The sequence below is a fragment of the Cryptomeria japonica genome, chromosome 1, assembly GCF_030272615.1.
Source record: "Cryptomeria japonica chromosome 1, Sugi_1.0, whole genome shotgun sequence".
Classification (NCBI taxonomy): Eukaryota; Viridiplantae; Streptophyta; class Pinopsida; order Cupressales; family Cupressaceae; genus Cryptomeria; species Cryptomeria japonica.
In genome coordinates this window covers 100,614,831-100,629,419 of record NC_081405.1, presented here as the reverse complement: position 1 = coordinate 100,629,419, position 14,589 = coordinate 100,614,831, and the positions used below count along the sequence as shown (strand labels likewise).

The 14,589-nt window shown below is 35.7% G+C and overlaps 1 protein-coding gene across 2 annotated transcripts in view; it reads left to right on the top strand.

Annotated features, from left to right (window-relative positions):
• LOC131041883 (magnesium transporter MRS2-A, chloroplastic) overlaps window positions 1-14,589 on the top strand; it is a 411,268-nt gene that overhangs the window by 358,677 nt on the left and 38,002 nt on the right. For both annotated transcript variants that reach the window (XM_057975112.2, XM_057975111.2), the window contains exon 11: window positions 13,296-13,378. In XM_057975112.2, coding sequence (XP_057831095.1) covers window positions 13,296-13,378 — 83 coding nt within the window. The remainder of the gene's footprint in view (window positions 1-13,295; window positions 13,379-14,589) is intronic.

The window sequence follows — 14,589 nt, the reverse complement described above, 5'->3', positions numbered from 1 at the left end:
TAGGAGGCATACAACACCGAAGCAAGACTCTCTGAAAGTATTTCAGTGGCACTTTGTTATCAAAATAATAGCATACCCAAATGAGCCTCTCAAACTTGCTTTTACAGCCTTTCTTGAGGAATCGACCCTCTTCTCCAGGCAATGTGGGATCAAAAGTTTTACTTTATTTTATTTCCCTTTTTCAGGTGCACTAATAACTTAATAAAAATTATTAATAAACCCAACTTCGACGACCACATGGGAACATCTTTTAAGAACAATTAAAAGTCATTGAGCCTAGGCATGGGGGTCAAAAAGCAACTTGAAATTATAAAATCACTTCAGTTATTACCTTCCAAAAACGAACTCTAAGAAACTTGAATAAACCACCCCTCAAGCTGGACTGCCAGAAATAGAAACCATGTGTTACATGATTACATCATACTACTAAAAAACAAATCTCCTCTAATGGAAATGCATGTCACATCACTCGGAAGCTCTTCAAAAACCCAAAAAAACCTAGAGAGCAAATTGCCAAACTCCTACAAACACCCCTCTGGAATCCACCCTAATTTAGTCTTTGATTAACCTACGGGTTTCCAAAATAGGCTAAAGATCCATCTAACAGTCTAGAGCTGAGAAGGGGACATTACATAACAACAACTACACAATACTGGTGCGGTCTCCAAAGGTAATGGAAGATTTTCATACTGCGAACCATTCATTCAAATACCCAATAGCGGCGCAATCCAAATGAAACATTCACAATCGAATTGTTGCAATAATGAGGTTCAAGCTAACTTTACACTATAGCGTACAATCAACAAACTGCAAAAAGTATGTAATGGACACCCTAGAATGCCCAAAAACTAAACCAACTGCTGATAGGAATTTAGTCAAACAGGTTGCATCCAACTCCTTATTTCTCCATTTAATGTTTAAATCCCCTTATAGCTTCGGAAATGAAATGTTTGTTTGTTTTTAAGTCTTTGTATAGATTTGAAATCACATAACATGAACTAGAAGGAAATTACAACAATATGCAACATGAAGATTCAACTACTGCTGATATGATATTATTTCCAGAATTATTAAAATCAAATACATAGCAAATTTTTCAACTCACTAAATACTCCAGCATTTTTGACATAATATTCCAGCAATGACTTCCCATCTTGCTGCTACGGTAACATGAATAGTGTCGTGCTACAGTAACATGTATAGTGTTGCACTACAGTAGCATGAATAGTGTCGTGCTACAGTAACGTGAATAGTGCTGCGCTACAGTATTAATTAGTCTTCAATCAGTCCAATATCTTCATAAAATCATCCCTTCAGAATGGCATAAGCATTGGTCAAGAAGTGGAGAAGGTATGAGCAAAACACCAAATTTGCCTATAGCTGGAGATGCACCCAATCTGCCTGTTAATGAAGCTGATAGCAATGGATTCCAAAGGCCAAACCCCAAGGGAATGACGTCTAGAATGTCACAAGAGAGGATAGATGTCCTCTAATGCCAAGAACGGATCTGCAACTCACACATCAATTTCTTCTCATATTCAACATGCTGAATGAAGCCACAAAAGCTTCCTTTTATTCTTTCTCCAAGGGTCGACCCAACTCACTTGAGCAATGTGGGATAAAAGATGTGCAATATAAAACATATTAAAATATTCACTTATGTCTCCCTTGGGTGCCCCTTTGATTTGCACACATCCCCATAAAATAAATATTAAAGTAACACTTTAATATTTTACAATTAAATTAAATGTTACTTTAATAACACTTCAGGCATTAAAATATATTAGCAATCGGACTCCGAATAGCGCGAGTGATAACTCGTGGGAAAGCTGTTGCTGAGGAGTATCGAATCCAATCACCAAAACTAGCCTCCGTTGTGTCCTACTGACTTACTAAAAATAGTAAGTATGCCTGAAACTAAGTAAATCAACTCCGTTTTGGCCCAAACTGGAAATGACTAGGCCAAAACACTCCAAGATCCCCTTAAACCCTTTGTTAGCCTCGGGACCATGTAGAGCTAGGCTAACGCACATACACTTGGTCAGCTGCTAAAGTGGGGACATTACAGTCCGCCCCCCTTGAAATTGCTTGTCCTCAAGCAATCTCAGTCCAACCTGCTGTATCACCTGCTCATTCTCCCATGTAGCATCTTCCTCCGGCAGGTCTCTCCATCTGACCAAATACTCCTTCACTATCCTGTTTCTGAGTTTCCTCTCTATGGTGTCCAGAATAGCCTCAAGTACTAACACGAGCTTCCCCTCCTCATCCAAAGGGGGTAAATCTGCAGAAGGTACTACACTCTGACCAATGGCTTTCTTAAGCCTAGACACATGAAATACATTGTGAACCCGACTGCCCTCTGGAAGCTCAAGCTCATAGGCGACTTCGCCCACTCTGCGAATCACCCTATAGGGACCATAAAATCTAGGCTTCAGCTTCTCTGCTCCGCTCCTCTTGAGCGATGACTGCCTATATGGCTGTAGCCTCAAATACACCATGTCCCCCACCTCGAATCATGTTCGAGAATTCTTGGTGATACCTTGCATTGATCTTGGACATTTTGACTCCTTCCTTGGACATTCTTCATGATGTTTGGAATTTCTTGTGATGCTTTTCATTTCATCCTCATGTTAGGGAATTCTCCTTGTGTTGTCCCTATCTCGTATTTATCTTCATAATAACACAAATTCATCTTCCTTGGTGTAACTCTTGAATGTGAAATATGCCCTTGATGTGATTGATCTCCTTGTAGTAGTTGTGAAATCCTTGGTTGTATCTTCATCCTTTCGAATTTGAACCTTGATTCCTTGATTTGTTTGACATTAGTCCTCATGTTGAACTTGGGATCTTGGATTTCTGAAAGAAATTGAAGATGGTTGTAATTGTATCCATCCTTACACTTGCTTCGTTGAGGTGTTCCTTTGATCGCCCTCTTCTTGAACGTTGTTCTTTATGAATGTCTTGAATATGGATTCTTTGGTGTCCTTAACCTTGATGAGTTCCATCCCTTTGATGACCCTGTCCATGTATCTCATGACTTGCACTAAACCTGAAAAGACAGTGATTTTGTATCAAAACACTAAGTAAAAAACGAAAGGAACATAGATACGCTACTAAACACGTAATCCTAAAACCTTCCTAGTCTGGAAATGATGATTAAAACCTCTGAAAATGCACCACTTAATCCTAAAGAACTATTCCCTTAGGTCTGATCCGGAAGTTTGAATTAGAGCTGCTGATAAGATTTGCACTGATCCTGGCCCAAAATTGATGGAAATGTCTGCTTGCATTTTCGTTTGTGGAAATGTAAAGTTTCAAGTCTGATTCCTTTAATTAACTTCTGACTTTGATCAAATCTGTCCTGAATTCGCACTAAGTCTGTCTTGAAAATTGGTGAAATGTCTGCTTGATTCACACCAAATTAGATCCTTGCAACTTTGCCTAATGTCTGATCCATAGATTTTATCTCTGCTTGCATTCTTTTCTGCTGTTCTAATTCGCTCAGGTCTGATGGAATTCTCCCTAAGATGAATGAAGTTGATGCCTCTGAAATGAAATTGGACTCCACCTTTATATCATCTTTGGTCCTTGAAATTGCCTTCCTAAACAGTCAGGCCGACTTAGGCATCTAAGGATTTGAAATCAAGTGGATTGTAATCCCTTTACGTCGGCTTGGGTTATTAATATTATTTTTAATGCTCCCTTTAGATCAGGTCAGCATGTTCAGTACCTGATTTTGCACTTTGAATGCCTATAAAGGCAAGGTGAGAGTGCACCCAATCAACCACCTCCTCCTTGCATAATATATCATTTTTCTGCTGTGCAAATAAGTCTGATCTGCTTCTGAGTGCGAATTGTGTTTGAATGAATAGTTTTGATCCTGCCTTATAGCCTCCCTTGACACTTGAAATTGCACCCATTCAGCTAGGCCAACTACCACCAACATGAGCCGACTTGGTTTTGGGTTTTAATTTTGATTTTTTTAAATATTTTACTCACCATTTGAAGATGGCCGACTTGAAGTTCAATCCATGCTAGCGCTACTTATATGGGGTCAAGAATTTGAGATGAGCATTGATCCATGAATCAGCTGGAATCTAGGGTGCAATTCCTAATCTTACCTAGACATTTGAGTGCTAAAACCCAATTGAGCTGGAACTTTGGGCTCTATTCCTCATTTTAGCAGGACTCCTATGCCCTTGAACCAAGTGGAGCTTGAATACTGAGCACAAATCCACACTTGAGCTGGATTCTAGGGCACCAAAATGTGTTTGAGCTGGATTTTAGGGTGGAATTTCATGATTAAGCCAGATTTTTGATGCCTTGAACAAACTTTCCAAAGGACAAAATATTGGTGAACGAATTCCAAGTGAAAACATAGAAATTTTGCTAAGGAAAAACAATTTTGATTTGAAAATCCACAAGTTAGTTTTGAATTGCACTACTCACAAAAATTTTCTTGCACTATTTTGTTCAAAGTTTTTACAAGATTTTTCTCATTACTTCTCTCCTATCAAGGTCGGAAAATCCAACCTGGACATGGAATCCCCTTGTCTAGGGATCAAATTTCCAAGTTTTCCATAGTTAGCATTTCAAAACCCCAAATCCTTAGCAATTGATGCTAACAACAACTTGACAACATTTTTGCATTATTGAAAACTTTTACAACATTTAGCACCTTTGACAACATTTAGCAATTTTGACAACTTTTGTCAAGATTTTGCAACTTTTCTTGCTCGATGACAACATTTTGCAATTTTGACAACTTTTAGCAATTCAACCTTAATCCTCAATCTTGACATTTGTTCATGAATCTCAGATTCGAAAGATGAGTTCCTAACTTCACTGTACACTAAGGACAAGACACGCCAAGTTACTCAACATATCCAACCTAGACCGACAAGACAAAACCCTTCTCACAAGCAAAAGGCTAAAAACTATGACTATTGGCAAGCTAAAGATGACTACGCAAAAAAAACCTATGCTATCAAGCAAAAAGTGGGGGTCCCCATTTGCGATGGAGTGATGTGTGAAAATGTCTCAACATCTAGCTCCAATTCGAATAAAAAATTTTAAACATTTCAAAGATAAGACTCATTCTGCACCTAGAACCTCTGGATAATTCCTTCCAACCTATCAATAGACTAGGAAACTGTAATGTCCCCAACTTGGTTCAAGACAGTTTTAATCGTAATTAATTGATTCCAATATATTAACTCAATCGATTAAGAGACAAAACTATCTTAACATCAATCCAACCTAGGATGTTCTACCTTTTTTGTGTGTCTATCAAGTACTAGCTATCTTACCATACTAAATAATTAATCCTAATTTTGATTGATAAATCATTTATGCATTTATTAATTTTTAATTAATAAATACTTTTATTATCAATTAATTAATAAATACTTTGTTTTGGTGATTTAATAAATATTTATTTATTTACTAATTAATAACTACTTTTTATTATATTAATAATAACTGTAATTATTATATTAATATTTATTATTATCCATCTTTATGTTATCCCTCATTGATCATTCTAATTATATAGATGCATAAATAAGTAAATATAGTAATGTGGTAGACAAATCTGACACATAACAGATCTGGTCTGCCATTCTTATGTTCTATACATTGGCTTTACATATGTTTCACTCTTATACTAGTATTATGTAATTTGCCTATCTGGGAATTTCCTTTATAAGTCTGCTGAAGGTCAGTCTAAAAGAATAATTTCTGAGTTATATTCCCACGTAATATCATTACACTATATAATAATTATAATTACAGCTTTATTATTATTATTAAAACTATATTATTATTATTAAGTTTATTAATTCCTACATGTAATGTCCCCTACTAGGTTTAGACCTATTTTAACCCTAATTAGTTCATATCAACATACTTATGACTTAAACCCAATTGATTAGGAGACACTATCTTAAACATCACCTTTGATCTGATTTATAATCTTATATTAACTTATTCGTTCAAATTACTATTTCTATATATATTTATTATTTATTTTCAGTCAGTATATATATATATATATTATACTAGAGGGCAACTCTTATAAATTATTATAATAATTACAACCATTATATCATTCCCTATAATTATATTATTACTTATTTTAAAATAGTATTATAATATTTGTTGTACTGCAGACATTTCATAAACAAATTGTAATAATTACAATTTTATTACTATTATTATTTTTATTATTCTTCTAAATTAATTTCATTATTAATTCTGTATAAGAATGCAATCGTCTTATATATTAAGCATACAGATTAAGTACAGCCCACACATACCACTAAGCACACCAATATTACTGTCTGTAACCTACTAATAATAGTTCTGATCCGCTTAATAGTTTGAGTATTATTGCAAGCAATTGTGCTGTTTCTGATTGTTGTGTTTGAACAACATACAATAAGGGTGCCATCTCTGATATATGCCCCTTTGGGATTGTGGATACGGTATTTGGGCCTTAGGCCTTCCTAAGAACTCTTCCGACTGGAATAGAAAACATTATATAAACCCCCTCCATGCCCTGTGGCAATGACATGATTAATTATATATATTCCATCGGGTGTGACCATTTGAAGATAGAGACATCTTTATTTGCTAAGGTTGTAAACGCACCACTTCATTATACTAACCGATGTTCTTATCTTTATGTTGATCTCCTCTTCCCATATGTAATTGGTTGGCTATATAAATTACGATTAGCCTTCTTGCCAATCGGGGTATGCTGGTAATTAATCACTATTGTAACGTCTCATAATTGCTGATCATAATATTACTATACCTAGTATAGTGTAAATTCCGTATAGCTAATATCTTAATAACGCACACCATCGAATCTGAATCCGCACATAACAATGGAGTGCATATGAAAGTTTGAGGTGGTTATGCAAAGTAAATACAAATAATATAAAAATAGTTATCTTTACTTGTATGCACTCACCGGATATTTATTTTATTATTATTATTTATTTACATTACTTATATTATTATTATTTGATAAATATGAATTTAATATTAAGAAATATAAATTTTATATTAGATCTTATTTGTTATTAAAAAATAATAATCATTTATAACAATAATAATAAATAATAATAAACATTAATAATTATATATTAGAGGAAAATCGTGAAGTCTCATAAATGAGACAATTTTCCAATATTATTAAATGTTAATTAATAAATGTTTTAATTATCCTATTTATTTAATCACAATAATCCAATGTCCAAAGATAAGACTCGTTCTGCACCTAGAACCTCTGGATAATTCCTTCCAACCTATCAATAGACTAGGAAACATACTCAAAAGGGAAGAAAAATCACAAACTAGATCAAGGCACCTTGTCTTTGATTACCCAAGTGTGTGCAAATGTATTCATTCCAACTCATAAGAACATCGTGACTCCTAGAATCCATCGTGACGAGCTACGTGAGGTCCTATTGACGTGTATTTTGTACACGACCAAACATAGAATAAAATACCTAAAGGTACCTTATCCTCTCTTGAATAAAGCCTCCGAATGCTGAAGATGTCGCGAAAAGGATCAATCGGGATGACTTCAAGGTTCTTTGCTGTAGGATCTCTACGTGTGGATAAGCTCTCTATGGTATGATGTGATTTGCTGGAATCACAAGGGGACTTACACTTGATGACTAAACATCTGATTTGCTTTGAATATTACTGGAACACAGGATTTTACTAGCTAACTGGACGACAAACAAATGGCAAAAGATGCAAGGTTCAGGAAATCTACTCTACTACCTAGAATGCGAGAAGATGGATGAATGACTAGGTGGATTCCTATTGGGCTGGGTCTCACCATCAGGCTTGATCAATTCGACACCAACTCAATGCGATCTTCTAAGGGGTGCTTCCAATATGTTCAAATCGTACACCATCAGACATTGATCACCATTCAAGATAATGCATGAAAGAATAGACGTGTAACGACTTATGATTAAGCTCATTTGTTCCAGTTGACCACGCAAGACGCACTTACAATCAGTAAGAGGCTAGTGGTATGGATTAAACGAATTCCACACAGGTGCATTCAACAATTTCCTTCATTCGATCTAATCATCTACCATCTAGAATTGAAGATTCAACAAGAAACCATGCATATTGCAAGAAACGACACACTTCACCATTACTTCAATGAAAATGGAGTTTGTTTACAATCAATGGCAACAATTTCTTGCCTTGTCCTCCTATTCTACTCTAATTGCTATTCTATCAACTGACTAATCACCTTCTAACTACTCTCTATTCACTAACTCCTTTCTATCTTCTCTTAGCTTTTACAAATGAAGAGTCGGGGCTTATATAGTGCCCTTATTACAATTCAATGGCTAAGATCAATTTGAGATCAATGGCCAAGATTCAACAATGAAAACCCTAATTAGGGTTTCTTACAACCATTACATAACATTTAATGCTTGACCAATGATAAAATTACATCTTCAGGACACATGTCTTCTTTGGAAAAATCGACCAATGGATAGCTGGGGTATGTACATCGAAGTTTGTGCCACCTCCCATGAGTTAGGTATATTGAATCTGGACATGCTGAGGTGAACCAATCCGATTGGAGGAGTGATGACTGGGATGCCAACTCGTCTGACACTTGGTTGATGCCAATTTGATGTTGCTAAGAAGCTAGCTTTAATTAACTCTTCTGAAACTATCTGCTTCTTCAACGAAGCCTTGCTCTAACTTCTTTTGTCTTTGATGTGCAGGATGATGATGTACCTCGCCTTGGAATGCTGGATTGGAAGAGGTTAGTCATGATGATGCTTGACCGAAGAAGGCCGTCCTTGTTGATGCTAGATTGGGGGAGGTCGCCCTTATCCTTGCTTGATCTTCTTTGATGAGAACCTGCCGACTTGTAGATCCTTCGGACTTTGGAGTTGCCATCTTGATACCTACACAACATTTCAAAATTAGTAATATATCTTGAAGTCTAGAAATTAAACTTAAAGGAAGATTTAAGATTTTAATTAGGAAACTTCATGATAAATCTTGAGTTATCATTTCCTAATTAACCATGTAATACTTAGATTTTTCCAAAACAAATGTCTAAAAATCAAACCTTAAACAAGGGTGTCAAGATGATTTTGCCATACCTCCTTTTGAGTATTAAACTCTAAGAAATGATGTAAAAAATAGGTTTCGCTAGGCAAAGTGTAGATCAAAGCCATCTCTAAGATGAATTGCGCCTCCTCTAGCTTGAAAAGAATAAACCCCACTTCCTTCTAGCCTTCAACACTTGAAAGAAATTCGCTCCAAACCAGCACTATTTCGCACCTCCAATTAGCTCTCCAATTTCGCACTTAAGGCAATGATTGAATGATTTGAAATGTGAAACAAACCCCTCCAATAAATAGAGTGCTCACCTCTCTTCTCTCCAAGGCCGACTTGCCAAATAAAAGGTGAAATAATAAATAAAACCTCAAAAGAGTAGGCCGACTTGTCAAATAAAGGCAAAATAATGCCTTGTGCACTCAACTTGTAATCTTTTATTTTTTTAAATTAATTTTAATACCTCTAAGATGCTTATTTTGATTATTTCAAGGTACAAAATTAATTTATTAAATTAAAATGCCTTTAATTTAATGTGAATTTGATTTAATCTTTCCAAAGACTTCGAAGTGAGCAATTTCGAGGAATTTGAGGAATATCAATGCTCAAATATGGTAAAAATAAAGAATGCTACTAACTTCGCCCTAGACCCTTGGCAAGGGTCAGGAGTGAACTTTCAATTTAGGCCTTGCATACCTCATTTTTCTTGTCCAAAACTTCATCTAGGCATTTAAATGGCATCTCTCATTGGGGTTTTGAATTTGATTTCATTTGATCTTTAGGAGGAAAGTGTATTTAGGGTTTTTTCGCCCTAGACCCTCAGAGAGGGTCAAGAGCGATTTTTCAATTTTGCTCTTAATCCTTCATCTTTCTAATGTCAATCCACCTTATAAGGGTAAGCAAAGATCTCCTTCATCCATTCCATGCATGTTTGATTTGTTTTTGTAAGGCAAAATAGGTGCTCCAAAGATTTTCGCCTTGGGCCCTCAGTAAGGGTCAGGAGCGACTTTTGCAAATTAGGCTAGGATCATCAAGCTTTGGAGGCAAATCCTTGTTCATCATGTTTTGGAAGACCTTCTCTACCTTAGCACAAACTTGGGAGGAAAATGTTGGTTTTGTAATTTTCACCCTGGACCTTCAGAGAGGGTCAGGGGCGATTTTGAGTCTTTTGCACAAATTCTTGATCATTCCAACTTCAAATTACTCTTAAGGCGTAGAGCATCATACTTCACTCCCTACTGAGCCTTGAGAACAAAAATATCATCTCGAAATGCAAGGAAAATGGGCATACTTGGATTCGCCCTGGACCTTCAGAGAGGATCAGGAGTGATTTTCCCCATTGTCATCAAAATTTGCACTCTTAGCATCTCAATTCCACTTCAAGGCATTTCAAACATTGTTTCAAACTTGTGTCTAGGCTTAGCTTCATTCAATTCTGGAGGAAAAGGTTTGATTTTAGGTTTTTCGCCCTGGGCCCTCTGTGAGGGTCAGGAGCGACTTTTCAAATTCAAGCTTATCTACCTCTTGTTATTCATCCAAATTATCTTTAATAGGTGAAACACACCTTTCCACATCCATTTCAATCATGAAAATCATTTTGACCTCGCAAGAAAATGTGTCTTTGAAATTTTCGCTTTGGACCCTCAGCAAGGGTCAGGAGCGATTTTTGCTATCTGGACCAAAATTCTCCACCTTTTTCTTTGAAACTTCTTTGCTAGGGAAGACTTCACCTTGTTTTGTGCTATGAATAGGTTTTTATGTCCAACAAGGGATAAAATAGTGTGTCCACAAGAAATTCGCCCTGGACCCTCTCTGAGGGTCAGGAGCGATTTTACCTTTCCTGGGCAAAACTCCTTCAATTCATCATCTTCAATCAAGTCTGGATACTTTATCATGCTTACTTCATCCTCCACCATGCCTTTGACATCTCAAATCGACCAAATAAGGCTAGCAATGACCCCTATAAGATTTTTCGCCCTGGACCCTCTCTAAGGGTCGGGAGCGAAATTTGACTTTTTGAACTCTCTGTCAGGATAATTTTATGGAATATAACATTTAAGTATAAGTTCTTATACTTTAAGTTATATTCCATATATACTTTCAGGATGTTTGAGAGTGGTTTCAAACCTCTAGGAGTTATATTGCAAAATCTAGTTTTTGGAGGATTTTCAGTTTTCCAGACTTAGTCAAATTTCAGGATCAGGACTTTCCAGACTTAGCCAAATTTCAGGATCAGGACATCACTCCAGCAGGACCTGCTATCCAGGTGATCCCCCTTGGCGACACTCAAAATGCAAAGGCTAACAGACAAAACCCTAAAAGACCTAAAGAACAAACCCTAAAAAGCAAAAAGGCAGGGGTCCCCATTTGCAATGGGGCGATGTGTGAAATGGTCACAACAGGTCCTAACTTCTAAAGCATCCTGGATAGAGCCTCATTGCCAACGAGAAACCATAGCCTTGACGAGGTTATCGTTGTAAACTCACAAATATTGCTCCATTGCCTGTCAGGTGTCCATAGCCCCAATGGAGTTACTCACATGTTCCTAAAGCAAAATCTTTGTTATTTCTTTTTCATTTCATTTTTCTATTTTCTCTTTTTTCTTTTGATATTGCTTTTTCTTTTCACGTATTTGCATTTGGCTCATAAGCAGTGAAGCTCATAATGGGTTCGAAAATTACAGTGGCGCTGAAGTAGGATTTAGGGTTTTTCACTGGCCACAACTTCACCTGAGAAACCACAATGACTTAGAGCAATTTATTATGTGTGTAAAAATATAGTAATCAAGATATTTTAGTATCAAGACATAATATGTGATTCCCTTCTGAGTTGAGGACGAATCCTGACCAAATGATAAAGTTAGAGAAGAATAACCTCGAATTCTAAAGAACTTCATAAATAGTTATCGAGGAAATGGACTGAACATAAGATTAGTCGTAGCTCTGTAGTGCTTCTAGGTATGAATGTAGTTGGACCCTATTTGAAAGCATTCATACGAAGAAGAGAAACATGTTGACTAAAGAGTGCCTCAATGATCTTGTTGTCGTGTAGTACAACCTTTGCCTTCAAACTAGAAAGGTGGAGGGTGCGTCACATGATTCCATCAACTTGGATGACATTGATCCTTATGGTGAATGGATTGTCAATGAACAAGATGTCCTCCTTATTGATGAAGATCTTACAGAGTTGGATAGAGGAGCAACAAAAGCAGTAATATTGGATGCAATGGAGTAAAATGAAGACACTTTTGAAGAAACAATCTATCATCATTTTGATACTAACTTACCTTCTAGTTTGAGGCCAAAAAGATTAAGTTACTCTAGAGGGGAAAGAGGAAGATGTAGATTGTATTTGGTTGTTTCTTTCATTATGACATATCATTATATGAAAACAATTATAAATTTATAACATTGTTATACATTTGAAACTATGAAATTTCATATTTTGAGAGTTTGAGGATCATATGACTTGTGTAATGTTTGACTTATCACAAATTGATAATCAATTAGGCTTCTATGTTCTCTAAATGCATTAATTTCTTTTTTTGTGTGATTATAAGTTTTATTTTTTATATTTTCTAGCAAGTCCGTGCCGAGTTTTTTGCCAAGTACCCAGTCCGAGTCAAAAGTTTGGGCTGCCAAGTCAAGTCCAAGTCCAAATTTTCAAACTATGGTTTGCATGTCATACACCAAAATATATACAATGGAGAATAGTAATAATATTCATAAAAGACAAAATACAATAGGTTCAAATAAAGAACTATATTCAAGAAAAAATGATTCATATAATTCTTTAGAGCAAATATCCAAAGCATTTAGAAGCTCTTATATATTCTTTTTTGGTTTAATTTTATGCCAAGTTGGGAACTACCACTAACAATGGATTGACTAATTAGTTTTGGGTGGTTATACATTAATGATACATAAGATAAGAACATGATTTACCTGATATAAGTCCCTAATATCTCATAAATTTAGTATTTCTAATGTCAAATCATTGTAAAATTTAGTATACTTTATCCTCTTGAGATCTGAAGATTACTTGGTCCAGTGCAGAGAATTTGTGTTATGTATGACTTCTCTCATGTCTGGTTTTGATTCTTTGCTTTTCCATGATTCTATTTACTGTTTAGTTTGCAGTTATGTCTTTTATTTAAGGCTAATTGAAAAGCTTGGTTGCAGTTCTCGACGCCTAGAAGTGAGCAGATTGGAACTACTACTCCAGGTTGGAACATTTTGCACAGCACTTGGAGCTCTGATTGCTGGTGAGATATTTGATATCTCCTTTCATTTGCATTTGGTTTAAGTTTAGGAATTTGCAGATTATTATGATACTCTTAAAATCATCTTTCCTATTCAAAATGTGAGGGAATCACATGTCACCTGTATGATTGTATCTGTATATTATCAACTTTATCTATTTTATTGGAATATGTTTGGTTTTGTTGGTCTGATCTTTAGTAGTAACCTTGTTACTGTCAATAATCCAAGAATCTTGGCATCTCAGTGGACTCCCGAATTGACATTCAAGTGCAAAGGTTGCAGTCAAATCTACTGATTATCATTTCTTGTCCACATGGAATGTTAATAGATGAACTACATGAATAATAAATCCTTATTCATGAGGAGGGAATCCATAATTCAACAAAATGTCTGAGTTTCAGTATTGGTAGTCAAATCAGCTACTTATGTTCTAATGGGTATGTTCAAGGCCATTTCAGGTCTGAGTCTGCTATCACATGAAAGTAATCTTCTTATGTTACCTCATGAGTTTCCTATAAGTATTGATATAAGAAAGGGCCATTGTTTGCACCAAAGAAGCATTAATCGTTTGGGGAATTAATCGGAAAAACAAAAGTGTAAGATTTTTTGAAAAAATCAGGAAAAATCAGATTTACAAAAATATGTAAAAAATTGCAGAAAAACAATCAAAAACTACTTTTTTTATATATTTAATGCCACTTCCATAGCATAGATATATTGTAGGCAAATAAAATAGACACTTCAACACATGAATTGTAGAAACTAGATTTTCATTGTTTATATTCATATCACTAATTACATTGCACAAAACATACCACAACATAAATAATATCTAGATGGTGATAGATGTCAAAATGTCGATTACATTATAGTTTGCAACTTTCTACAAAGTCAACCTATAAACTAAGTAAAAAATTCCAAAAAATCAACTGTAGGCAATGACATGCTAGAGGGCATGAGGCCTTGATGATGAAGTTGTTGGGTGAGAGCCTATCCTAGCTCATTCAATCCATTCACGATCCCAGTTGGATTTCCTCATGAGATCAAAATCTTCAGGCTCAAGCGGAGTATTGTCATCAACATCATCATCATCAACAACAACAATCAACTCAAACTCTGGATCTATCTCCTCATTCTCCCATGTGGCATCCTCAACCGGCAAGTCTTTCCACTTAACCAAATACTCTCTGATGGTCCTCCTCCACAACAATCA